A 27,737-nucleotide genomic window follows, 5' to 3' on the forward strand; every position below is an offset into this window, starting at 1 on the left:
GAGGCCAACGCATGAGATAACTGAGAACTTGTTGAGGCGCACAAGGAACCTTTTAATATTTACCTTGTTGGTCCAGATCCATCTTATTCAACTTGGAGACAGGAAAACAATTGTGGTGTCCCTGTAAGTAAATGAACTATGTTAGAAAGTTGCAGCTTTCAAGAAGCCGCAAGAAAATACACAAGCGGCACAACACAAGCAAGGGCACAGAGCTGGAACTAGATCTCAAACTCGTGTCCTGGAAGACCAAACAGCAAAAGCGAGAACCAGCACAGTGTTAAGTAATGATCAGTAATACCTCTTATTTATGATAGCTCCAATAATAATACTAAGATATAATGTCTCCATAACAAATTTAATAGTTTACCGTATTTTTTGCTCTGTAAGATGCACCAGACCACAAGACGCACCTGGTTTTTGGAGGAGGAAAACAAGAAAAAAAATATTCTGAATCTCAGAAGCCAGAACAGCAAGAGGGATCGCTGTGCAGTGAAAGCAGCAATCCCTCTTGCTGTTCTGGCTTCTGGGATAGCTGCGCAGCCTGCATTCGCTCCATAACACACACACACACATTTCCCCTTACTTTTTAGGAGGGAAAAAGTGAGTCTTATAGAGCAAAAAATACGGTAATTTTAAGCACTCCCAGAATTGAAGAAATGCGTGGAACTATACAGCCGGTCATACTAGTGGACTGAAACGTGTTCAAAATGCTTGCTGATGGTACCTTTAAAACATCAACACTGATTAAAGAAAGGCAGTCAAAAGAAACTATATAAGCAAATCAATGCCAGCCTTCTCATCCACGGTTCTGAATGACTCACAATTCACTGTGTGATAAGGAAAAATACAGCAGTGCCATTTGTTTGTGTAAAAAGAGCTATATCTGACGTTTCAGTAAGGTATGGCTTGCAACAACACACAAGGAACTTAAGTTTCAACTGAGGCTCTTTAGTATTATTTCCTGGGCCTTTTACACACATACAAACCATCCTTTTCCCAGGTCTTTATCACAACACAGGTTTCAGGACCCTCAGGTGCAAAGGTGAGGGATCAGTGAAGACGGCAGTTCTGCTGCAGCCTGGAAATACCACATACAGTAAAGTACAAAAGGTAAAGTACAGTAATCAAAAATATCACCTCCGTCATCCTTTCTTTCACTCTGCTGCCACCGCATACACGAGTTCTCCTTCAGGGAAGACCTTACCTCTGTGGTCGTCATCTACAAAAGGCCTGAGGGGGTTCAAGGAAGACAGAACAGTCTGCCCCCCATTATAAACTGACATCCCAGGTTTGGGGATAAGTGCAAGCCCTTGAAATAATTGGGAGTTTTCACTACTTTTACAGCGAAAACACCCAGCTTCCTCGCAACTGTTTTCCGCTCACAGCAACAAAATCCCAAGTGCGCTCAATTAATAATAGAGATTCTGAATAATTGAAAACGGGCAGCGTCTTTGAACTGTGTCTCCGAAGGCCATTACGCACAGGTCTGCCCTGTCTTTCTGGAAAGTGAGACTTGAGCATCTCCAGGTAGCTAAGAAACATGATGCTGCTATAGAGACTGAGGAGCAGAGGAGCCATTAGCAGTAACACAGGAAGAAAAACATGAAAGGGCAGCGAGCTACCGTCCTTGCGTCAAATTCACAAACTCCCCCTAAAGCAATAAAGAATTTCTTAAAAGCCAGAGAGATTATTTTAAGGACATAAAATGTACTTTCGCAAGTCTCAAGATGAGTGGCCTCAAAAGTCTCATTGTAATGAATCAAGCTCTGGAACAATTAGGTTTCCTTAGGAAGGAACTTACAAAAATTGGTGCTTTTGGAATCCGATCCACCATAATCAGTTTTAGGAATTTCATCATATTGATTTTTTTGATGGATATTAAATATAGGTACAAGCGTCATAGACCCACGCTGGCTTTAGTTATTTCTGTGTATGCTTTTGGAAGACCAAGCCAAAAGACCAATACAAAAGATTTCTTTATTACAGTAATTATGTTGCTCTTGTAGAAGCACAAAATCCTGATTGTAGCAGCCCTTGAAGTTAACCATCTCATCTTCTAATTCCCTCTAATGATGAAGTGGTTGACTATTGACAGGGCTGAAGCCAAGACAGGGTAACTGGAAAACATTATGATGCTTGGAGAAACCTTGAGGTACCGTATTTTTCGCTCCATAAGGTGCACCTGACCATAAGGCGCACCTACTTTTTTGGGGGAGAATTCAAGAAAAAAAATATGCGGTTTTTGGGAGCTTTTGCGGGAGGTGGGGGAAGTGTGAGAGCCTTGCTCTGTTCCTTCCCCCACCTCCCGCAAAAGCCAGGGATAGCCACGCAAAGCCTCCCCAGGGCAGCAGGATGAAGGCTCCCCACTGCCCTGCGGAGGCTTCACGGGCTACCCCAGAGCTGCTCGGGAGCTTGTCGGGGGAAGCCAAGGTTTCCCCCACCCCCAGCGCCAAAAAGGTCGGGGAGCAGCGGAAAGGCTGTGTGTAGCCTTCCCACTGCTCCCTGAGCTTGTGGGGCTGGCGGTGGGGGAAGCACTTTCCCTTACCCCCAGCCCCAAAGAGCAGGTCGGGGCTGGCGGGGGTAGCCCAGGTCCCCCCCCCAGCCCCAGGGACCAGACATTCGCTCCATAAGACGCACAGACATTTCTTCTTAGATTTTAAGAGGGGGAAAGTGCATCTTATGGAGCGAAAAATACGGTATGCAGAATCCCAAATCATAGTTGTTTTCAATGCTTGCCCGCTGCATTTTTCATTCTTACAAACCCCCTGTGCTTTAGTTTATGTGGAACCTATACAGCCAAGTTCAGTGTTTTTGCACCTTCTTGGATGCCCACCCCACCCCTCAAATGATCCCCCAAGAAAGCGCCATTCCATAAAGAGTTACCTGCCGATCTGCACTTTCTTTGGCTTATAACCTATCCGAAACACTTCCTTATTTCAAAAACAGCAGTGTACCTGGGTTGTTCCAATGGAAATAAATCTCAAAGCCTTATTAAGATTTCATCTTTATTAGAATGCACTAAAATGTCGCAAATTGGCAAGCAAGTTTTTTCATTTCTCCAGAGCTACATCTTCTTGAGGCTGGTTGTTGAGAAAAACGCAACAAGGGGGTAAGGGAGGAAAGCTGGCTGTGAAGGAAAAGCCCCAGAACCAGCAGTCTTTAAAGCTGGAATGTAGAGGGTGCTGGGAAGCCTTGAGTCGATTAGATGGTTGAGCGTGCAAAACAGATTTCAGGCTGCTCCAAAGGGTTCATCTTGCTCCTGCATCAAGTGTAGTAAGAGGGGAGAAGTGTCTATCATCCAAATTTCGCTATGGATTTGAACATCATCCACTACAAATTTGAATATGAGTGTTTTGAATTCTTAATGCATTTTTTTTCAGCCCACAAAATGATCTTCGAGATGATATTGCTGCATTTAAATGGAGCTAAACTGGTTTGATCCAAATACTCCAACAAAAATGTGCCATGCTTGTTTAGTATGCACACGGAAGACAAACACGCTTAAGTTTTTACGCAGTTACTTAATTCATTACATTCAGAAAGAAGAATTAACATTTTCCCGCTGAGCAACAGAAGCTACTGCATCCAGGGATTTTCTCTGAGGCAGCTGAATTAAGCAGCAGTGAATTCTGAACTTAATTCTCGATTGTTCAAGTTGGCATCTGCTTAAGACAAATCAGGAGCTGCAGAATAAAAATAAACAAATAGAAGGAAGCATTTTAGTTTCTTTCTGTTTTTGCTTTTCCAAATAGGACAGTCGTGGAGACTGCCTAATTAAGTGGTTATCCAATATGTTTACGGTTTTTATATGGATTGCTGTATTTGCTTTTTTTTTTTAAAGACATTTTAGTCACTGCGATAGTTAAGAGAAATGGAAAACCCACAGTCACATTTCTCAAAGGCCACCAATGTATCAGTACTCGGGGCACTCATGTAGCCATAGACAAAAGGCTACTTATGTAACAATACGCTGTGATTTCTGTACTGTATGCAGTGAGGGAAGTGCGCAAAGGAGACTTTTACCTCCAAATACAGAGGTGACATGTGCCTGGGAGCTGCAGCTCATCATAGCTTCCCACCACGTATTCTCAAGCATCTGGAGAGGCAAGTCTTCTTTGCACACTTAGTGTCCTCACCAGAGCCAATAGTGGTGTGCTTATGGCAAACTTGGTTGTTAGAGAAAGTTGGGAAGGGGCTCAAGAGGCCTCCAAACTCAGAAAAGTCTCTATTGTTAAAAATGAAGGGATGCCTCTGGTATTGAGGGATGAAGGTGAGGAGATTTCACCCCTCCCATATCCAAGAATCTCCTGAGGAGTCTGCTGATTCTCCAGAGAGAAGGAGACGTGTTCTGCTTCTCTACTTATTCTACTCCAGCACTGAGTGAGTGAGTCAGTCAGTGTTTGGAGAGAGAGAGACTGAGTGTTGGAGATTGTGTGTAGAGATAAGGTTGCTGCTAAGAGCAGCTGCAGACACTCAGTGCAGTTTAGCATTCATTTATGCTTAGACCTCATTAAGCTCTGTATATAGTTGTATTATAGTTGTAGACAGAATAAAGAAGATATTCTACAGAGCTGGTCTTCAAGTCGTTTATATACTCTGCTAGACTCTGCTATACTCTGCTGTGCAACGACTGTCTTCTTGTGGAAGTGAATCCGGTGCTCACAACTCTAAGCTGTGAGTCCACAGCACTTTGACCTGTTCCTGTCCAGAAGGTGGTCTCTGGAAGTGCTACCCAGCTCGCCTAGCCCAGTCGGGGCTGAAGTGGATGAGTCCAGTTACTGGCACTGGCTCAAGGGCGATGCTGACAGAAGGAAGCCGAGGCAGGGACTCAAACTGCGAGAGTTGAAAGAGTTCATTACAGTGGGCCCTCTGGATACGAACTTAATTCGTTCCGGGAGTCCATACAAACCCAGAAAAGTACACAACACGAGGCGCTGCTTCTGCGCACGTGTAACGCGTTCCGTTACTTCCGGATCGCTGTGGAGTGCAACCCGAAAACGCTCAACCTGAGGTATGACTGTACTGTGAAAGCAATTCTGCTGTTGTTAATAGAAGCCAGAAAGTAAAGCAGATTTGAGAAGATGCCATGCGTTAACAAATACCACAACAGTTTTAAAAATGAAGCCTACTACCAACAAATAGAATGGTTTTTTACATTACTTTTTTTGAGTTAAAGAGTCCCAACTGGAAGAAATACCTGGTTTCACAATTCAAATATAAGGTTTACAAATAGTTGGAGCTTACCCCTGTGTACTTGCTAAAACGATACTGTTGCTTTATCATCTGAAGGGGTAATTTTTTTATTTATTTTTAAGCAGCTTGGGCCTACCATCTACAGGATCTTCTGCATTTTTGCCGGTGGGTTCTTCGATGTTTTCTTCTTCAGGATTCTTTGCCTCACTAGGGGAACCTTCAGCCACTGATGCAGAAAGAATTGTTAGTTTGACATTTCACACATTTCAAACATTCTTCTTTTATAATCTGTTAGCATATTTTGACCTTCTTTTCACAAGAAGCTAGGAACACAGAAAGGGGCTTTATACTGAGTCAGACAATTTGTCCATCTAGTTCAGCATCTTCTGCACTGATGGACTCCAAACTCTCTCCCAGACCTAACTAAAGATGTGAGGGACTGAACCTGCAGCCATCTTCATGCAAAAGAGATGTCCCACCAGGGACTATGGCCCTCAACCTCCCTTAAGAAAAGCATGGAGGATCGCCATTTGGGCTGTACCATTGATGCTCATTAGAATGCCTTTCCTGGATACAAGAATGGAAGACACTGAATAATACTGACCTGCTAGACCTGGAAGGGTTCGACAATAGATACGGTTGGCATGCTTATCTAGCTTATGAGAAGGCCAAGGTACATAAAGGCTTCCTAAAGCACATAATCAAGAGATCATTACACAAAGTGTGGTCTAAATATGGGACTTTATTAGAACCTAAAACGCCGTGGTGGTTGTCCCCGACAGAAGCATTTTCGGTTAAAAAGAAGAAAGTGAATCGTATCTGCGAAACCTAGAAAGTTCTGCTGGAAGAAAAAGACCGTAAGTTAAAACCTTAAAATTTTTGGGGGGAAAGGCACCATTTGATAGATTGGATGCAATAGTTTCAATTGAACGAGACCTTCCAAAAAGACAAATAAACCGGTTTCTCCACAGAACCTTCAAGACTCAAAGATGAGATTCAAAATAAATGCCAACCACTCTCTAAAATGTATAGGTTACTCCTTGACTGGGAGGTCAAGGAGGAAGAAGTCAAATCCGTAATGGTGCAATGGGCCAGGAACCATGGTTACAACATCCACATGGAATGTTGGGAGAGACTCTGGAGGGAAGGCATGCTACGATCTAAAGGAAAACTGTATTAAAATGCCTTACAGGTGGCATTTAACACCTGTTAAATTGGCTAAAATGTTTAGATCTAGGACAAACATTTGCTGCAAATGCAGAGATGCTGAAGGTACATGGATCCACATGTGGTGGAACTGTAAAAAGATCAGACAGTTTTGGGAAATGATTTACAACGAACTTAAGAAAATGTTTAAATGTTCTTTCCCTAAAAATCTGAAGCCTTCCTGCTAGGAATTATGGGTAACGAAATTCCAAAAAAGTTCAGGAGAGTCTTTATGTATGCTAGAGTTGCTGCCAGAATTTTAATCACAAAGGTTGGAAGGGAGAGGCTATCCCATTCCAATCTGACTGGCAAAATAAATTAAAGAGAATACGCTGAACTAGCCAGGCTATCAGCAAGGAAACAAGACATTACAGATGAAAAATTTACCAGAGTGTGGGTCATATACAGAGTTTATGTAAAAGAACATTGTCAAAATATTAATCTGTTGGCAGGTTTCAATTGAGTTTCTGTGTGTAACTAGGATAACATTATAAAATGTAAAGTAAGTTAAACAACATGGAGAAAATACAATTAAGTGCGTATTCAAGGAATCCAATTAAGGAACATAATGGGAAGATCAGAGGTCATGTTAAATGTAATTACAAATTGATGTACAAATCAAGTATCAATTAAGGAATGAGTGATTATTTTTAATTTGTCTTTAACCTTTATTGATCATTTCTGTTCTACAGTTTTAAAACCGATAAAGCATTTTTTTTAAAAAAAGGAAAGCTGTTTGTATCTGCTCTTAAAAAAAAGAGAGGCTAATCAGAACGAAGTGCTTCAGAATGAAAAGGGAGAAAATGTCGGTCTGCTTTGATGGAGAGGGTGTTGTGCTTGGGATGCAGGAAACATGAATACAAATCCCAGATTGACTACACTACAATCGAAAGGCTTTAAGCCACCATCTTCTCTCTCTGCCGCAACCCCATGCCTACACACAACCGTGGCCAATGGGCAGGATCCAGAAACTCTTTAGGGAGGAGAAAGTGCACACACAAAGGCTTGTGCGAACATATTAGTGCTTCAGTGCTGACTTCTAAAAGTTGCCCTGATGCTGTCTTGCAAAACAGCCCAACCTGAATTCCAAAACTGGTGCTGCTAGGAAAAGATAGCAGCCAATGGCACAAAACAGACTTGCAGCTAACAATCTTTAATTGTGTATCTTAATTGTGGATGCTTATATTCTAATGTTTGTGTAATTGGTTTTTATCTTTGTAATTGAAAGCCTATTTTTACATTCAGTGGTATATAAAATTAATTTTTTTTTTTTAAAGAAAGGCTTTGGGAGTAGCATTGCTGGTAATTAAGCAAGGACACCTGTTTTCGAGGTTACCAGCGTGAGTTTGACCAAACTGCGGGAGGCAGTGGAGGACAGAGGTGCCTGGCGTTCTCTGGTCCATGGGGTCACGAAGAGTCGGACACGACTAAACAACAACAACAACAAGCAAGGACACGCAAGAGACTAAGGTTGCCAGCTTTTCAGCTTCAAATTCCCTGAGTAAAATTATCTCTCTCTTCTCTAGTTTTACACACACATGCTTGTCATTTGATAACTGCAAATCAAATAGTGACTTGAGGAATCAAAGGTAGAAGCACCTTGAGGGGAGTGATTTTCAGACAAAAAACAATTCGTGGTAAAGGGAAAGTTGCTTCTTTTCATCTGCCCATTTTCTGCCCTGGCTTGAAGTATGCCTGGACAGATTTGGGTTGTTGTTGTTGTTGTGAGATTTTTTAAAAACTTCGGAGGAGAAGAAATTAGGGCTGGGCTAGAAGTATCCAGAAAATAGCTTTTCTTAGCCAGTTTTGGAAAACTTCCCTTACCCAATCTCTTCCCAAACTATTGGAGAATTGCAGTCCTCCCACGGGATAAATATGGCAAAATGGTCTCTCCAATTTTGCCACGTTAATTCTGGATGAAACTATGGACCAGTTTTGATCTTGTTGAAAATTATTACAGCGTCATTGAAGGTAGAGGCCTTTCTCTCTTAGCCCACTGCTTCCTTCATCAGTGTATAAGGACAGAAGCACTGAATTCATCACTGAGTCAAAATTTGAAAGGAGAGAATTGTCTGAGGGAAAAGTGTTGAAGAATTTCACCTCCCTCTCTGAGAAAATTTGATGACTCTTCTCTTTCCTTCAGTTTCACCACTGACAAATGGCGTAGTTTGGGAAGGCTATTTTAGCTCAGTCCTAAACACACACGCACATACTTGCAGTTTAAGATTTTACCTTCAGAAGTTTCTTCGGTGATTCCTTGGCCGCTGGGTGATGGTCCAAGTCCTAAAAGAAACCGGATTAAAGAACAGACCTGTGAGCTTTGGCAATGAGGATAGCAGTGGCACAGAAACAGCCATCAGTGCTACCGTGTGCGCTATTTCCCTCTTGTCTCTGTGAAGCAAGCAGGGCTGGTGAAACATACTAATAGTCGAGAGTGGATTTCATGGTCTTTATTCAGCTCATAGTTGTGAGGAGGAATGGAAGTTCCCCCAGAATGTCTGCCTTATATACATTATTGACACAATGGGCCCCACGTGGTTGGCTAATTCCAGGATTCTCCTGTAGGCCAATCAGGTTGCGGATTCACTTCTACCTGAGCTGGACTGGGTGGCTCCTGTGGACCAATCAGACTGCTGCATTCTGGATCCTATTGTTCTAGGACCAAACAGACTGCTGCATTCTGAATCCTATTCAACTCAGTACATAACAGCTGGAGCTCATCCTCTCTGAAGGAGAGAATTTTCTGAGGGAAAAGCATTGAAGAATTTCACCCCCCTTTCCTAGAAAATTTGATGTCTCTTCGCCTGCCCTCCAGCTTCACCATTGAAAAAGGGTATAGTTTGGGGAGGCTGTTTTAGCTCAGTCCTAAACACAAGCACACGGTTTAAGATTTACCTTCAGCAGGAGTTTCGCCACCTTTTTCAGAGGCAATTCCTTGGCTACTGGGTGAAAGTCCAAGTCCTAAAAGAAACCGGATTAAAGAACAGACCTGAGAGCTTTTTCAATGAGAAAAGCAGTGGCACAGCCTCTGCAGTGCTACTGTGTATGCTATTTTCCCCTTATCTCTGTGAAGCAGGCAGGGCTGGAATTCATCCTCTCTGAAGTTTTCCCAGACCCATTACATCTATCTATCTCATTGGTCAGCAAACTTTTTCAGCAGGGGGCCGGTCCACTGTCCCTCAGACCTTGTGGGGGGCCGGACTATATTTTTTAGAGATGAACAACTTCCTGTGCCCCACAAATAACTCAGAGATGCGCTTTAAATAAAAACACACATTCTACTCATGTAAAATCACAAGGCAGGCCCCACAAATAACCCAGAGATGCACTTTAAATAAAAGAACACATTCTACTCATGTAAAAACATGCTGATTTAGAAGGCAACTGGGCTGGATCCGGCCCCCGGGCCTTAGTTTGCCTACCCATCGTCTGTCTATCTGTTAGCAAAACTGTAATGATTGTTAAGGGTATTATTTATTTTAGTCACCTATTCACCTAGGTGATGAGTAGGGCAACACAGGCAGTGACAATTGCTCTGCCTTAACTATCAATAATGAAATACCACTTTTTTCGGGTGGTACAAAAACCTGCTATATTCTTTAGCTGCCTGTATGATGCAGTGACACATTCACCGGGAAACAGCCTGTTTATTTGCCCAACTCAACCTGGAATTAACTAGCACAACCTGGAATTAACCTGCCTCTTCCATTTCATGTCTTTTTTCTACACATGCAGGCTAATGTGATTACTAAGACCCAGCACGAGTTTCTCAAAAACCTGTCAAAAACAAGTCAAAATGTATATCTTGCTGTCTCGTCTGGTTTTTCATTACATAGGGAGCAACTGGGTCACGGGACCGTGGGTCACGGAATAGGTCCTTAATTTGCGTTTACCAAAAAAAATTCTCAAAACTCAATGGCAGATTTCAGAAGGCAAGCAAAAGATTGAACGATTCTGAAGATAACCAAATGTAAATCCCCCCCTCCCCAAAACCTCATGATATCTAAGCTTGGGCCATCATCTGGAGAGCTGGACAATGATTCTGCAAATAAAAGGCAAGGTAAATCTATGTTTTCTAGTCACTTCTGCAGGCAGCAGTCAAATGGCATTCTGCTCACTGTGCATTTCTGACAGCTACGGTGCAAGTTTCGCCACAAGCATTCCAGTTTTATAAAATGCATTGCCACTCTGCAAAAATTATGGTGCTCAAGAAGTCGCCCATTCTTAAATAAAGCAAATGTTTACTGCATTTACGTATTTCTCCCTCCCTCCTCTGTGCTAATGGATATAAAAATACTCTCTGAGCTCATCTGGAAAGGTAGTCAGTCTGTACACTTTTAAAAAAAATGTTGCATTTTCTGCATATTGACTTGCAAATTTGCAATAGTCTACAGAAACCTCAAAATTTGTCAGTTATTGCAGGGGTGAGGAAGCAGTCACTAACTGCCCCATTATTCATGTATTTATCATAAAACTGTTTTTCTTCCGCCCTGTGGAATGCCCTCCCATCATATGTCAAAGGAATAAACAACTATCTGATGTTTAGAAGACATCTGAAGGCAGCCCTGTTTTAGGAAGTTTTTTAATGTTTGATGTTTGATTGTGTTTTTAATCTCCTGTTGGTAGCCGCCCAGAGTGGCTGGGGAGGCCCTGCCAGATGTGTGGGGTATAAGTAATAAAATAAAATAAAATAAAATAATAATAATAATAATAATAATAATAATAATAATAATAATTTCTATCATCTTCTGAGGTGCATAAAGAAAGTTCAATAATATGACATCACCATCTCCTTAAAACCAGAGTACATAGCTGGTATCTTATATATTTTTATCCTGCATAATAAGTGAAGGGGATGGGAATGCTTTTCTATTTTTTTTTTAATAATTGTATTTTTATACTGCTCCTCCTTTAAATTGAGCTCAGGACAGTGTATAACAACAGTTAAAAACAAAAATATGCAGCTACCACATAAAAACCTATATAAATGACTGAAAAGCAGAGTCTCCAATAATTAGAAGCATTCTCAAAACCATCGCTGCTTTAAACATAAAAATATCTTTACCTGTCCAAAACCTAGGTAAACAAATGTGCCCTCAATTTCCCCTCAATAAAATAATATATTTAAAATATTTTGTTGAGTTACCTTCCTCCTCAGCTTGGATGCTTTCCTCTTCTTCTGCTGAATGTGGCACAGGGCTGACTGTAAGAAACAATATCCACGTAATGACATTAACTGTATCAACGAAATGCACTTCGCCAAGCTAAAGGAAAATGTTAATAACAAACTGGGTTGTTGTGGCTGGTTTTTGAGGTCAAAAGCTTTAGTTGAAAAAGCAGCCTACAGCAAAAAATAAATAAAAGTAAGGTGATATATAAAATCCAGAAGAGAGGCTTCAGTTGAGAACTAACAGGAGTTTAATCAGGTGCTATAAGTTATTCGTCGTCGTTTGAACTTTAAGGCTGCAATCCTATGCCTTCTTTCCTGCGAGTAAAAGTGAAAGTAAAGGTACCCCTGCCCGTACAGACCAGTCGTGTCCGACTCTAGGGTTGTGCGCCCATCTCACTTAAGAGGCTGGGGGCCAGCGCTGTCTGGAGACACTTCTGGGTCACGTGGCCAGCGTGACGAAGCTGCTCTGGCGAGCCGGCACCAGCCCAGCACACGGAAACGCCGTTTACCTTCCCGCTATAAAGTGGTACCTATTTATCTACTTGCACTTTGACGTGCTTTCAAACTGCTAGGTGGGCAGGAGCTGGGACCGAACGACGGGAGCTCACCCCGCCGCGGGGATTTGAACCGCCGACCATACGATCAGCAAGTCCTAGGCGCTGAGGTTTTACCCACAGCGCCACCCGCGTCCCTTTCCTGCGCGTAAGCCTTGTTGAACTCAGTAGGATTCACTTCTACGTAAACATAAATCGGACCTATATAACATGCAGCCCCTTCAGTGCACCTAGCATTTTGGATCCGGTGCTATATAGTCCTTCGAAAAATCCACAGAGTGCTCAAGAATGCCAATCAAAGGGATCCAAGGGGCTGCATTTGCAAGGATCTTGTGCTAGGTCTGGGTTTTTGTTTTGGTCTTCAAGCAGCTAGCCTCCAGCTCATTTCACAAACTATTTTTGAAACCTGCCTCAGTTTCAAAAGAAGTTTGTCACGTGATGTGGGTGGATTGGCTGATCTTTGAGGGAAAAGTCAGTCAAATCTCCTTGGACTCCTCAGCCTAGTTTCTTTGGCTCCTGGCCCAGACAATTCTCTATTTCTTAAGATGAAACAGTCTCATATCTTTTTTTTGACATTATAACTTGCAGAATTAGAAATGCAACTCAGATTGTATGATCATCGCTGAAATAACTGGGGATTCCAAAGGTCTAGTAAGAGGCATGTTCAGTTTAAAAATCTCACTGAGAACATCTGATTTTAAATCTGGTCTTCATATTCACTGTGTTTTATCTATTAATAGAAAGCACTCGCATCCTGCTGATTTTTACCTTTTCTCTCTGGATACAATTCTGTTACTTCACCTAATGCAACTTGCTTTTCCTGCGTAGGGAAACAAGAAATTTATTACACAACAATTATTACCCAAATAAAGTGCATTTTCAGTTGGCATTTATTTGCCAATACTACCAGTTTGAGCCACTAAGATAATCAGTGCTGCCCCCCAAAAAATTAGAGTGGTGTTTTAAGGTAGCATCTTTCATCTAAGTAATCTGAAAGTCGAATACTGGGCGGGCGGGGGGGAGCGTACACAGACACAATACAATAACTGATGAAAGAATAATACTAAGACCTCAGGGTGATCTTAATTACTTCCCCAAAGCTTTGATCCTAAATACACTTAACAATTTCTGCTGAAAGTGATGGGTCAGGGTTTATTTATGGGTTATGTTTGTGCCTTTTGTATTTGTGCAAATCGTATACGCATGACGGACAACTCAGATTTCACTCATGGGCAAATCCATGACCTTAATATTTATTTCGGAGCTTGGAGAATCAAGGAACATTTTAGGGGAAGAGCTGTGAGTTACTGCTTCTCATTTGCCCCATTATACAGATACAGGAGTTTTTGTTTGTTTCCTGTCTGCAAAACAATCACGAACTGGCCAAATAAATGGGTACAATCTAGGAAGTACTAGGCAGTCTTTCAGTGCTAATGAAATTTGCCTTAACTGCACTCTTTAAACTAATAACAACTTATTGTTTGCAGTAGCCAGTGCTGCCCTCTAAGGATCAATTTAGATGCTGAATCCAAATGGAAATCAGACCACCCACCATATGTGGAGTAAATCTAACATGAAGGGAGTCTCTTGTTTGGAATGCGTCCATAACTAGAAGGAAGAATTATGAAAACAATAGTACAGGACATGAAAGCAGCATGAGGTTACCCGAATCAGATCATAGGTTAGATTCTGAAGACTTTCTTGGTTTTTCTCACTAATTTGTAGATCTGTAGAGACCTTCCAGCTGCCATTCTGGAAAGTTGCAGGCATCGAGTAGACAATTCCCTCAGGAATCCCAAACTGACCTAAGGAACAGAAACAGTCCCTCCAAAGTGTATTTTATTCACAGATAACAACACACCCATATATTTGCCATTAAAACTGTGAATTACATGGACCATATCCCAATATTCTGCCACACTGATTTCAGTGGAAAGATTTAAGCGGGCATGAAATTCTGCTACTGAAATCAATGGGACTTTTTTTACACTTTGGCTGTATCGTAGGCAAAGATTTTAATTCGGATAGAAAAACACAAGCCCTTCCACATGGCCTCTGGTGGAAATGGAGCACTGCGACAGAGAAGCATTTGACAATTATTTGACTGAAGAGCAACATTTACCTTCACTGAGTACTCCCAGGGAGACCAGTTCTCCTGGAGGGGAGTCCAGGTACCAGTACCTCAGCACAGTAAAAATGGCATGTGCTGGCGCTATGCCTACGCAATGAATTTCCCAGGAACTCAACGAACTCATTGCAGTCAGAAACTCTGCTCGTATCCATTCACTGTAAAATGAGAAAGCAGAGCGTTCCTTAAATACAAATAAAGAAAACTACAGGAAGAGACTATGTTCCAAACCTTTTTTAAGTATGCAGCTCCTCATCAAGAAGCTCAAGTCTCAGACCCCCCAAAGCCTCACACATTGTCATATCTCTTCAGCAAGGTTTGGAGTGGTATGGGAGTACCAGGGCAAACGTGCCCTGAACTTTGTGCCTTTTCACCTACAGGCATTCCGTGCAAGGACTGTCAAGTCGAGATTCCTCCTTTGTCTATAATCTGCTGCTGAACTGGGAAATGAGACAGCCACCTCCTCTCCCCTCTGTTTCCCTTCAAGTTTTATTATCTGTTCCCCTGCTTGCAGGAAGCAGCAGGGCTGCCGGGGAAGAAGATGGCTGACAAAAGGGGCAAAAGGTTGGAGAAGGTGTGGCTGCTTCATCGTCCAACTTATTGGCAGGTTTGAAGGTGACAGGGGAGCCTGCAGGTTGCAACAGGGGAGCCGTGGGACGGAAACTCTGATGAAGAGCACTCAAAAACAAAAACAAAACAGGAGCTCTCAAATATAGACGTACTTCAGGGCAAAATCTAGAAACCAGCATTTAATGAATTTAATGAATAATGGTAATAATACTACAGTATTTTGGGTGGGAAAATGTGTTTCAGATCCTTACATGGTATGACTCTAACACAGCACTTGAGCTATTGCTGCTTATGATCCTTGCCACAACTAGACCATTTAGTTCTTAATTAAATACTTTGACCTTAATAACTTTAAAGCACCAAATCAGATTTTAAGTAATAATCATGCTGCTCCTTATGTAACACTCCATAGAGGTTCAAAAGTGCATTAGAGAAGCTTTGATTTGGAGCAGAGCTCTCTCTGTTGGCGGAAGTAAAGATCAGGAGAGAAGCTTAATTTAGAATATTCTTTTTCACACTTCCTTTGCTTTTCACTTGGAAGCTGCATTTGGTAAACGGAAGCACTGGCATTCTTGTGCCTTTCCGGGCTCAATTTGGGGGTTTTGTCCTGAGAACTGAGTCCTGAAAAGAACAATGCTTCTGCTTCTTAGCACATGAATACTTTTTTCATTTTTCAAGCCTTTGAGTTGGATGCTCTCAGTTTTTTGTTTAAGATTTTTCAAACACCATCACAATGCCCCAAAGCACTGAAGAGTAGACTTTGGGGTTGTAAAATGCAAGAGACTTTGAAAGAGGCAAAGGTCTTGGGCCAATGTGTAAGGTGCAAACACCACTTCAGACTCTTCGGAGGGATGGCATAAAAGCCAGTTTTTTAAAAAATCAAAAATATCACAAAAAATTACCGATCAAACAGGACATCCATCAAATCACGGGAAAAGCTTGGTGGGCCCCAGATGGCGCTGTCATATCTATAGAGCTGTGTTTTACTCAGATCGATGAAGCTGTTCCCACTGATATTACCCCAGACTACGAGATTTTTTATTCCTGTTGAAGACAACAATCGAAAGATGCATAAGTATAACTGGTAAGAATGGAAGGGGAAAAACCCCACTGGAACAGAACAAAGGTTCTGCAGGATGCATGTAGTTCAGCATCCTGTTTTCCACAGTGGTCAGTCAGATGTCTCTGTGAAGCCCACATGAAGCAGGCCATGAAGGCAAAAGTCATTCCCTGGTGTTGCTCCCTCAAGCACATTGGCTCTAATCCAGAGGCTCAACATAGCCATTGCTTTTGGAAGCCACTGATCATGGTAACCGTTCACATGGCACAGTTAACTCATGTTACCAAGGAGTACTTTCAAAAGACATGTCTTCTGCTGTGTCCCATGAGGCAAGAAACTGCCTAAGGTCCTTAACTAAGGCCTGGTGAGGTTCACCACAGTAGAACTGCAGACCTTTTAGAGAGTCTGTAAATAATGGGCAAGATTCAATTAGATTTGTTCCACTAGTGAAGGAAATCCACTAGCTCTAGGGAGGGTCAAGAGAACCTCAGAACGGCGCACAACAGGCAGAGTTTGGATTTGATATCCCGCTTTATCACTACCCGAAGGAGTCTCAAAGTGGCTAACAATCTCCTTTCCCTTCCTCCCCCACAAAACTCTGTGAGGTGAGTGGGGCTAAGAGACTTCAGAGAAATGTGACTAGCCCAAGGTCACCCAGCAGCTGCATGTAGAGGAGCGGGGAATCGAACCCAGTTCACCAGATTACGAGCCCACCACTCTTAACCACTACACCACACTGGGTGGGGATTGTTCCATCTGGCAAGCTGAAAAGCTTGTGTTGATGGAATGATTGACACAGCGCTACGTCAAATTCCTCCTTGTGTTGTTCCCCTTTCCCACTGCACCCTAGCTTTGATTATGTTGAATCAAACTGAGAAATCTTCTAGCATGGACCAATGTTATGATCTGCCAGCCTATTGGCTAGCCCGCATGCATGCAAAGGGTTTGCAGAGATACATTCTCAGAGGCAGTGTCACACTGGAGAATTGCCTTTTCCCTAAAAGTGCATCAGAGTCTGAGCTTCCTTCAGAGAAAGTTCAAGTCCTCCCATTTCAGTAGTGACTTCGGACTGTATGGTCTAGAACAGGGGTCGGCAAGCTTTTTCAGCAGGCGCTTCCTGTCCCTCAGACCTTGTGGGGGGCCAGACTATATTTTTAATAATAATAATAATAATAATAATTTATTATTTATACCCCGCCCATCTGGCTGGGCTTCCTCAGCCACTCTGGGTGGCTTCCAAAAGAATATTAAAATACATCAAACATTAAAAGCTTCCCTAAACAGGGCTGCCTTCAGATGTCTTCTAAAAGCCTGGTAGTTGTTGTTCTCTTTGACATCTGATGGGAGGGTGTTCCACAGGGAAGGTGCCACTACCGAGAAGGCCCTCTGCATGGTTCCCTGTAACTTGGCTTCTCGCAGTGAGGGAACCGCCAGAAGGCCCTCGGTGCTGGACTTCAGTGTCCGGGTAGAACGAAAAAAGAAAGAAAGAATGAATTCCTATGCCCCACAAATAATCCAGAGGTGCATTTTAAACAAAAGGACACATTCTACCCATGTAAAAACACGCTGATCCCCAGACTGTCCACGGGCCAGATTTATAAGGCGATTGGGCCTGATCCGGCCCTCGGGCCTTAGCTTGCCTACCCATGGTCTAGAATATTTTAAACCTTGGTTATTTTTATGGGTTTTAGTATGGGTGTGTGCTTCTATGTTATTTTTATTTTTTCATTTGCTTAACATGATTTGCCCTGAGGCAAGACAATATAACAATCCAAAATACAGTGGTGCCTCACAAGACGAAAAGAATCCGTTCCGCAAGTCTCTTCGTCTTGCGGTTTTTTTCGTCTTGTAAAGCAAGCCCATTAGCAGCTTAGCGGATTAGCACTATTAGCGGCTTAGCGGGCTTAGCGGATCAGCTGTTAAGCGGCTTAGCGGATCAGCTGTTAAGTGGCTTAGCGGATCAGCTGTTAAGCGGCTTAGCGGATCAGCTGTTAAGCAGCTTAGCGGCTTGGGAAAAAGGGGGGGGGGAGGAAAAAAAACCCGCAGGAACTCGCAAGACATTTTCGTCATGCGAAGCAAGCCCATAGGAAATTTGTTTTGCGAAGCACCTCCAAAACTGAAAACCCTTTCGTCTAGCGGGTTTTCCGTCTTGCGAGGCATTCGTCTTGCGGGGCACCACTGTAACTAAATAAACATTAGTCAATCTGCAATCATTTGTTACACACCTGCTGGGTGCATTCCCATTTTTCTTGCCAGCATGGCCTTGGCTTCATTTTCCAAGAGCAGGGATACAGTGACGATATTCTGAGGGTTGATGGATGGAGCATGTGTAATAAGCATCAACGCCTTCAGGTTGACAAAGGTTTTCCCCATCACAACAACCCTGACATTACTTCTGGCATTCTTCTCTATCAGAGGACCATATATTTCACATTGATTGGTGACTTGCTGGATGCAGTCTTCAAGAGACGGGATTGCCTCTTGGAGGATGTCATCAAGCAAAATGATGACTTCCGCTTCGAGAAAAGTCTGGTCGTCCAGTTCAGTGTACCAAGTGATGCCACGAAGGACAGGAGATGCCAAGTCCTCAGTCTCCATAACGATAGTTTCAAGAAGTTCTTCGCAGCCCTTCCTGTCAAGCAAGTGGAGGCTGATCTCAGTTTCCATTCCAAATATTTCCCCGTTGATTAACAAAGGGATCAGATGATAGCAGATACTAGCTGATGCTCTGTTAAGATCAGAAAAGTAGTTAGCAGTGAATAAACAAACACTGGTTTTATGCAGAGGAGAGATATTCCCTCCCCCCCCAAAAAAAATATTTTTATTCCACAGGTTTTCATGGTCCTCAGTAATCAACTCTTAGTGCTTGTATTAGAAGAAATGAACAAGGATACCTTGCCATGAAATCTAGTGACATTCTCTTCTAACAGCAGGTATTGAAGCTGAGTTATTTTAAAGCTATGTGGTTAAAGACTACATTAATTTAACTGCATAACTGTTTGATTTTTCTAAACTATAACCTACTTATTTTACTTTTTTATTAAAACAACAACAACTTAACACTGAAGACTTAACAATCACATAGGCTGATAGACTACTGAGATTTATCCCCCCCAAAACAGTCATTCCATAGCAATTCTGCAGTGAGAATGCAGGAAAAGCTGCTTAATAATATTAACAGACTAGGTCAAGGGAGGGAGGAGTTGTGGCTGCTGAACAGCCAGATCTAAAGGCCTGCTGGACTTGTGCAAGCCAAGTGTGGGGCAAGTAGGACTGTGGCTCTGCCATTTTCTCTCCTCTCTCCTTTCTGTCGCTTGCTGTTTGCTTCTTTATGTAAATATTTAACAATCGCGCATTCATAGAAAATACAGCAAGGCAGTGTGCAACATAAAAAACTTTCCTTTCACGGTGGGAAAATCAGTATTCCAGATCCTGGGCTGGTGCACTTTTCTCAACCTCAGTTCGGGGGGGGGGGCGGGGACAGAATGTCTTTGGATCCAGGGGACCCCAAGCCTCCTCTGGTCTGCACACACCCCTTTTGCTGTTACTGCATTAGCTGAGATTTCCGCTCCCACAGCAGGAAAGCTCATGAAGGGAGGCCTTCTTTGTCTCCCAAGGATCTCCCACTCTGCGGGTGGAAGGGGGGATCGGCTGTACCCTATAGGACTGCTTTCCAGTAAGTCAAAACTAAAACCAGAAAGAAAGTAGAGATTAAGGAAGTTGAGGGGGTGGGCATAAGGAGTCAGAATGGATAAAAGTGGAAGCATCAGACAGTTCACTGTCAAGGAAGCTCTGAGGAACAGCTTGGTGGCTAAAGGTAAAGGTAAAGGGACCCCTGACCATTAGGTCCAGTCCAGTCGTGGCTGACTCTGGGGTTGCGAAGCTCATCTCGCTTTTCTGGTCGAGGGAGCCGGCGTACAGCTTCTGGGTGATGTGGCCAGCATGACTAAGCCGCTTCTGGTGAACCAGAGCAGCACACGGAAACGCTGTTCAACTTCCTGCCGGAGCGGTACCTATTTGTCAACTTGCACTTGATGTGCTTTCGAACTGCTAGGTTGGCAGGAGCAAACTGAAAGCCAGGAGGAATAGTTCTGTCTTACAGGCCCTGCGGAAGGAAGTTAAATCCTGCAGGGTCCTGGTCTCATGGGACAGAGCATTCCACCAGGTCAGAGCAGTCACTGAGAAGGTGCTGGCCCTGGGTGGAGGGTAATCTAACTTCCTTAGGGCCCGGGACCTCTATACTATGATTATTCATGGACCTTAAGGTCTTCTGTGGGGCATACAAGGAGAGGCAGTCCCATAAGTACGAGGGCCCTAAGCCATAAAGGGCTTTAAAGGTAAAAACCAGCACCTTAAACCTGAGCCGATACTCCATCGGGAGCCAGTGCAACTGGTAAAGCACTGGGTGAATATGCTCCCATGGCAGGGACCCCGTGAGGAGTCTCGCTGCAGCATTCTGCACCCGCTGGAGTTTCTGAGACAACTTCAAGGGCAGCCCCACGTAGAGCGAAATACAGTAGTCAAACCTGGAGGTGACCATCGCATGGATCACCATGGCCAGGTCGGGGCGGGAAAGGTAAGGGATCTTTGATGAAATGTTGAGATCTTTGATGAAATGCAAGGCACTGCAGTTGGAAAATTAAAAATGGGAATTATGGTCTGTGCTGTAAGTGCTCATATATACAAATGTGGATCTTTGTGTTACAAGCATAGATTGTGTTCAGTCATGTACAGGTTCCGGATTCTGCTAATTTTCCAGGTTCCCTGACAGCTGCATTGTTTAAAAAGAAAAGGATCAGACTTAAGTTTTTGAGATTCCCTATGCAGTTTATTTTCATCTTTCCCACCTGTTTATCCAAATGTGTAATGGATTGATAAGGCCTTTAAGTTCTTCCTCCTCTTGGTCAATCACTATGTGAGTCTGCAAGTTCTCCTTGGCTATTAAGAGCATCTGTTCAGTCATCATGTCGGATGTGATGTTATAGTATTGCTGAAGATTAAAAAGAGTCATCAGCAGGCATCCAAATATGGCACAGACATTATCACCATTTAATAAAAAATCTGAAGAACAAAACCTTTTTTTTAAAAAAGTGTGTGTTTGGGGGAGGGGGGAGGAATGAAGGGACAGAATAGGGAAATCCTTTATTAAGTTCCATCTGTGATGGATGCTCCAAGCATGTTGGTAGAAGAGAAATAATAATTTACTATCATTATCAAATCATTGGTGCTGGAAAGATCCTCTAAAGGAATCTAGTCCAAACCTCTCCTGAAGCAAGTAACCCACTACAGTACTACAGCAACCATCCAGCCTCTACTATCAAACAGCTTGTCCCATTAGGAAGTTCTTTCTAATGTTTAGTCTAAATACTTTTCGGGTTATTTGGTTTGGTTCCTACCCTCTGGAGCAACAAAAACAAAAAAACAAATGTGATCTATCATTAGGGTGACAGTCCTTCAAATATTTATTATTAATTATTATTATTATTATTATTATTATTATTAATTTATACCCCGCCCATCTGGCTGGATTTCCCCAGCCACTCTGGGTGGCTTCCAACAAAATATTAAAATACAATAGTCCATCAAACATTAAAAGCTTCCCTAAACAGGGCTGCCTTCAGATGTCTTCTAAAAGTCTGGAAGTTGTTTTTTTCTTTGACATCTGGTGGGAGGGAGTTCCACAGGCTGGGTGCCACTACCAAGAAGGCCCTCTGCCTGGTTCCCTGTAACTTGGCTTCTCACAGCGAGGGAACTGCCAGAAGGCCCTTGGCACTGGACCTCATTTTTGAAAATGGCTACTATTTTGCTTCTCAGTAATCTTTTTTTCAGGCTAAGCACAGCCAATTCCTACAACCTTTCCTCGCAGGACTTGATCTCGATATTTATTGCCATATAAGCTCCTCACAATTGTGCCCTATAGACATGCTTCACTTTGTTGATATCCTTCCTAAATTACTGTATACTACGTGGGTTCTGATCAAAGCAGAATACAGCAAACTTCGGGTTACATACGCTTCATGTTTCAGACTCCGCTAACCCAGAAATAGTAACTCGGGTTAAGAACTTTGTTTCAGGATGAGAACAGAAATCTTGCTCCGGCGGCACAGAAGCAGCAGGAGGCCCCATTAGCTAAAGTGGTGCTTCAGGTTAAGAACAGTTTCAGGTTAAGAATGGACCTCCGGAACAAATTAAGTACTTAACTCGAGGTACCACTGTATCATTATCATTACCATGGCCAGTCTTTAGATTTAAATAACCCAGGCCATAGGCAATCCCTACCTTTAGGAATACTTTCCTGATAATCAAATTAAGCCCAAACTCATTCCTCGTTGCCCTTTCCCAGTGGCCTCAGTAATCAAAACTTCTCTCTAATTATGGTAGGTTTTCCAAGCTCCTTATGACATGGATGGGGAACTTGTGTCCGTTCCTGGATGTTCTTGGACTACAACTCCCACCATTCCTAAACACAGACTATGCTGCTTAGGGCTGAAGGAAGTTGGAAGTCCATTAAAAGGTCTTAGGGCCTTTGAGTGCGATTCTAGTGTGGTTACAAAGTAATATAAGTTCGCATTTACTATCTCTGTCATAAGCATTCTTCTGATTGCAGTATTTTGTTGGGAGATGGGATATTATTTAGCCAACTGAATACTCACTAAACGTAGAGACAAGCAGAGAAGAAGAAGCAGCAGACCTGGGCGTGTTCAAGGAATTCATTGAATCCTCCCAGAAGAAGTCCCTTTCCTCCACGGTCCAACAATTCCCTCCAAATAATTGGAGAGCGCTTATGTTTCCATCCATTCTGTTCACAGATCTCCTGCAGCCACTTCTAGAAGCAAAATCCCCAAAAGCACACATGAAATGTATTGTTAATGTGTTAAATCCAGAAAAAGCTTTCAAGGCAATACTGAAACAGTAATTTCCCAAGATGATACGCCCAAACACTTTCCCTTCATATTTTATAACAGGCTCATACATTCTGTACCTGTGCATCTAATGCTAATTTGAATGTATACATTAATAAGGCATTTATGGATTAGTTGCAAGCAAGTGCATTGAACTGGAAGCTGCAGTGAGGGAAAAAATGCAGACCGATGTCTGCTTGAATGTATGAAAGGACCAATGTGGACCAGTACTGCTTCAGGAAATTTTAAGAAAGCTTTAGCCAACACACTTTTTAGCAAAGCAGCATGCTAGTCAAATATACAGATGCATCCACTAGTGGGCAGGATTTCAAACGTTTCAACCAAGAGCCTCCTTCAGCACCCAGGCTATAATTTTTCAATAGAAAGAAGGCAAAAGAAATAGAAATATATCCCCAAAAGGGTCAACAGAGGCACTGTGCCCATATAAGTCGGTGCTTGTCCATTTATACACTTCCATCTAGGGAGCATAATTGTGCTAGAGAAATACGAGGCCATTACAGGTTTGCCCACATCACATATTTATGTAAAATATTTGTACCCCACCTTCCCTGATAAAAAGGTCAAGATGGCTAACATCACCAACCATAAATTAACATCTTTTACGAAAACATAATCACTATGTTTCACTATCCCTAATGACAGGACCAGCCCTGCGAGGTGTCATTACTGCACTAGTGAATCACATGGATATATATTACCTCCCAGTTGTCTGGATGCTGAGTAATCTTGTGTATCCTGAAGTGAGGCAGATTTTTCTGCAAATAATCAGCAAGGAGTTCTGCCTTAGCATAATAGGGGCAATCGGCCTTCCCTGGAAAGTAAGAAAGCAAGTAAGTATTCATAAGCTCATGAAGGAGCGAACGCTTATTGCAAAGGGGGGTGATAACCGGGGCAGAGCAACAGTGCATTACTTCCCCAAGCACGATTTCCATGCACCCCGCTCTGCAAGTTTCTACTGAGTCAACTCCTAGAATTTCCTGCCATAAGATGTAGTGACGGCCAGAATGGTTTAGATGAAAAGGGGCTTGGGCAAATTAGCCGAGGGCTGATTAGGTGATCAGGGCCTGCTAGCCACAATGTTCTCCTTCCCACTGTTGGAGGCAACCAGTATGCCTCTGAGCAGGGAATCGCAAGCAGGAAGGAAGGGATCTTGGCCTAGACAGAAATAGGGCCAGATCTTTGTGGCTTTATGTCCCCTTCACGGATCCAACGGGGCTCCTGCTCCATCCTAATGAATGAAGAAATAAACATTAGCAGGCACTCAGAAGCGTCCAGTGAAACTGACTGAGGTGTACAAAACGAAAATTAGTCACAGTGTCATTAACGGCAGAAAGGCGATCACCGTACTATAGTTTTAATTCTGTTAAGGTTTAATTGTTTCTTATTTGTTGTCGTTTCCCGGCCCCTGCCACGTTTTTAGCTGTTCTTATTTTTATCTGTAAGTTGCCTTGAGGTCCTGCCAGAGAAAGAAGGTGATATATATATATATATATATATATATATGCTTTCGTAGATTTTCACGGGTACAGGAATGCAGGTTTTGGTGTCCTCGGGTGTCTTCCCGTGTAAAAGTTGGGGTGTCTGGGCGACGTTTCGACGAGGTCTCACTCGTCATCTTCAGGCTGGTGCTTTCGGCTTCTTGTTACTGGAACAGAGCAGGATCTCAGTGTTTGAGTTCCTATAAATACTGTTGAGGGGGTGTGGTGTATAGCCTCCAATGTTCTGGGCAGAGAGGAAGTTCCCAGGCTAGTGTGCCTTTTCTTCTTTTGTTCCTTAATTACTTGAGGGATATCTTGAGTGATTTCTTGAGTGATATCCTGAGTACCACTTAGGTGGGTCATTAGGTGTGGATTAGTTGCTAAAGTCTTTGTGTCTTGACCTCTTGAACTTTGTGAAGAGTTTTTCTGAGAAGATGGCTGTACTGCACTTAGTTGTGCTCTGGCTTGGCTTCGTGTATAGGGGCGAGCTGTGGTTTTGTGGCCTGTGTCAGCCAGATCTGTGTAGGGATTGCAGGGGGGTGCAGCATCCAGAGGTGCCACCATGGTTTGGCTACTGGATGGTGTCTGTAATTTATCTGTGGAGAGGGTCTGGGTTTGGGTCTGGTGTGGTTGATTGGTGATGGCGTTCTGTGTGCCTCTGGATCTGGTGTCAGTTTTTGTGGGGAGGGCTAATTTCCAGATGTCTGGCAAGCGGGATGTGTCGTCACGCTTGTTCATGTTGTGAGGGTGTTTCTCTATCTCGATGGCTTCCATGATTATTCTCTTGTGGTGATGTTCCATGTTAAAGAGCAATTTGGAATCTGCAAAATTAATTTCGTGTCCTGTTTCTTTCATGTGTTGGAAAAGAGAGGAAGTTTTTTCTTCTTTTTTGACGGCATTCTTGTGTTCTGCGATACGTGCATTTATTCGTCTGTTTGTTTGTCCAATGTACGTGGCTGGGCAGACTTTGCAGGGTATTTCATAGACCCCTTGTATCTCTCTTCACACAAGTGCCCATTAATGAAGCCTTGACAGCCATTCAAAACAAATACAATCCCCCCGAATACATCTTGGACCTGACCAACCACTGCCTAACCAACACGTACTTCATCCACAATGGACAAAGATACAAACAGATAGAAGGAGCACCTATGGGATCACCCCTCTCACCGGTCATCGCAAACCTGTACATGGAACACTTTGAAACCAATGCTTTAGACAAGTCAGAACACAAACCCAAACTTTGGCTCAGATATGTTGACGACACCTTTGTAATTTGGCCACACGGGAAGGAAAAACTGGATAGCTTCCTCACACATCTCAACAGCCTACACCCCAAAATACAATTCACTATGGAAATAGAAGCCAACAACCAACTTCCCTTCCTTGACGTCCTAATCTACAAAAAACCTGATGGCTCCCTAGGACACACTATCTACCGGAAAAAAACACACACCAACCGCTACTTACATGCACAATCACACCACCACCCTGCACAAATAAACTCCGTAGCCAAGACTCTCATCTCCAGAACCAAACGCCTGGCTGACAAAGACCACTTGACAACTGAGTTACAGAATCTCTCAAATGTGTTAATTGCCAATGGATACCAGCAAAACAGGGTTACGAAGCTAATCCAAAAAGAAACACCCCCCAAAAACCAAGACACAGAAGAAAACAATGGCATGGCCCTCCTTCCTTATATCAAGGGCACTACAGATAAAATTAGCAAAATCCTCCATAAACACAATATCAAAACAGCCTTTTGCACCAACCAAAAAATAGCCAATATCCTCAGAAACCCCAAAGATAAAATCCAGTTGGAAAACCAAGGGGTCTATGAAATACCCTGCAAAGTCTGCCCAGCCACGTACATTGGACAAACAAACAGACGAATAAATGCACGTATCGCAGAACACAAGAATGCCGTCAAAAAAGAAGAAAAAACTTCCTCTCTTTTCCAACACATGAAAGAAACAGGACACGAAATTAATTTTGCAGATTCCAAATTGCTCTTTAACATGGAACATCACCACAAGAGAATAATCATGGAAGCCATCGAGATAGAGAAACACCCTCACAACATGAACAAGCGTGACGACACATCCCGCTTGCCAGACATCTGGAAATTAGCCCTCCCCACAAAAACTGACACCAGATCCAGAGGCACACAGAACGCCATCACCAATCAACCACACCAGACCCAAACCCAGACCCTCTCCACAGATAAATTACAGACACCATCCAGTAGCCAAACCATGGTGGCACCTCTGGATGCTGCACCCCCCTGCAATCCCTACACAGATCTGGCTGACACAGGCCACAAAACCACAGCTCGCCCCTATACACGAAGCCAAGCCAGAGCACAACTAAGTGCAGTACAGCCATCTTCTCAGAAAAACTCTTCACAAAGTTCAAGAGGTCAAGACACAAAGACTTTAGCAACTAATCCACACCTAATGACCCACCTAAGTGGTACTCAGGATATCACTCAAGAAATCACTCAAGATATCCCTCAAGTAATTAAGGAACAAAAGAAGAAAAGGCACACTAGCCTGGGAACTTCCTCTCTGCCCAGAACATTGGAGGCTATACACCACACCCCCTCAACAGTATTTATAGGAACTCAAACACTGAGATCCTGCTCTGTTCCAGTAACAAGAAGCCGAAAGCACCAGCCTGAAGATGACGAGTGAGACCTCGTCGAAACGTCGCCCAGACACCCCAACTTTTACACGGGAAGACACCCGAGGACACCAAAACCTGCATATATATATATATATATATAATATCTCCATCCGCCTTAGCATAATAGGGGCAATCTGCCTTCCCTGGAAAGTACGCAGGCAGCAAGCTTGTGGAGTCAAAGGAGTGAATACAGTATATACCGGTATATTCGCAAGCTTATGAATACTTGCTGCCTGCTTACTTTCCAGGGAAGGCAAATTGCCCCTATTATTTTACACATACACACACCATAATAATAAAAACAAATCGTTCTAAGAAAAACACAATCCTATATTAACTGGGTTGATCCTAACAGAGGGGTGCGCCGTGGACGCTGCCTCCTCTTTATTTATTCCTGCCTGATGGAGCTGCTTCGACGCGCCCGGCAAACTCATTCCTCATCCCAGAGCGACTGCCGGGAGTGCAGCACTCTGTGCATGCTCAGGGGGCGCGAGCCAGCCCAGCCCTGCGAAACCCGAGCAGGACGTTGTGTGTGTGTGTGTGAGAGAGAGAGAGAGAGAGAGACTCCATGGCGGAGCCGCCTCACCTGCGAGCACGAATTTGGCCATCCTTTCCCCCCCCAACCCCCCCCCAACAACAACAACAGGTGTGTGTTTTCGCGCGGGCGCCTCGGGAGCTAGGCCGGAGGAGAGCGGGGCGGTTGCCAGGCAACCAGGCACGCGCGCACGGACCGAGCCGGAAGAGGCCATTTTGTCCGCTCCGGGCAC

General features: G+C 43.3%; 2 protein-coding genes across 6 annotated transcripts in view; both read right to left on the reverse strand.

The window, feature by feature from the left end:
- DYTN (dystrotelin) overlaps positions 1–1,358 on the reverse strand; it is a 34,722-nt gene extending 33,364 nt beyond the window's left edge. The window contains exons 1-2 of the mRNA XM_081890245.1: positions 1,138–1,358; positions 64–121 (exon numbers count right to left, since the gene is read on the reverse strand). Coding sequence (XP_081746371.1) covers positions 64–121; positions 1,138–1,146 — 67 coding nt within the window. The 5' untranslated portion in view covers positions 1,147–1,358. The remainder of the gene's footprint in view (positions 1–63; positions 122–1,137) is intronic.
- A 1,630-nt stretch (positions 1,359–2,988) lies between these two features.
- MDH1B (malate dehydrogenase 1B) lies at positions 2,989–27,718 on the reverse strand. Of its 5 annotated transcripts, none has more exons than XM_081925043.1 (14): positions 27,557–27,718; positions 23,503–23,615; positions 22,573–22,707; positions 20,729–20,871; positions 18,107–18,609; positions 15,724–15,865; positions 14,246–14,409; positions 13,789–13,928; positions 12,892–12,943; positions 11,546–11,602; positions 9,295–9,360; positions 8,632–8,682; positions 5,330–5,410; positions 2,989–3,683 (listed from the first exon to the last, which is right to left on the reverse strand). In XM_081925043.1, the coding sequence occupies exons 1-14, from the start codon at positions 27,576–27,578 to the stop codon at positions 3,667–3,669; spliced, it is 1,686 nt and encodes a 561-aa protein (XP_081781169.1). In that variant the 5' UTR covers positions 27,579–27,718; the 3' UTR covers positions 2,989–3,666. The 5 variants fall into 5 exon arrangements, with proteins under 5 accessions (XP_081781169.1, XP_081781168.1, XP_081781170.1 ...); XM_081925042.1 differs by having other exon boundaries at positions 5,330–5,419; positions 27,557–27,717; XM_081925044.1 differs by lacking the exon at positions 27,557–27,718 and having other exon boundaries at positions 5,330–5,419; positions 23,503–23,906.
- Positions 27,719–27,737: the final 19 nt, after the last annotated feature.

Source organism: Podarcis melisellensis (genome assembly GCF_964234715.1).
Source record: "Podarcis melisellensis genome assembly, chromosome: 1".
NCBI lineage: Eukaryota > Metazoa > Chordata > Lepidosauria > Squamata > Lacertidae > Podarcis > Podarcis melisellensis.

What these genes read in the sequence shown, in the direction of transcription:
- MDH1B (XM_081925044.1), bottom strand. Translation starts at nt 23,736, where the DNA reads ATGGAAATCGTGCTTGGGGAAGTAATGCACTGTTGCTCTGCCCCGGTT. An exon ending in AGCATCCAGACAACTGGGAG is followed by an intron (nt 22,708 to 23,502) that starts GTAATATATATC and finishes TTTTGCTTCTAG; the next exon opens with AAGTGGCTGCAGGAGATCTG. An exon ending in TTACACATTTGGATAAACAG is followed by an intron (nt 18,610 to 20,728) that starts GTGGGAAAGATG and finishes TGATCTTAACAG; the next exon opens with AGCATCAGCTAGTATCTGCT.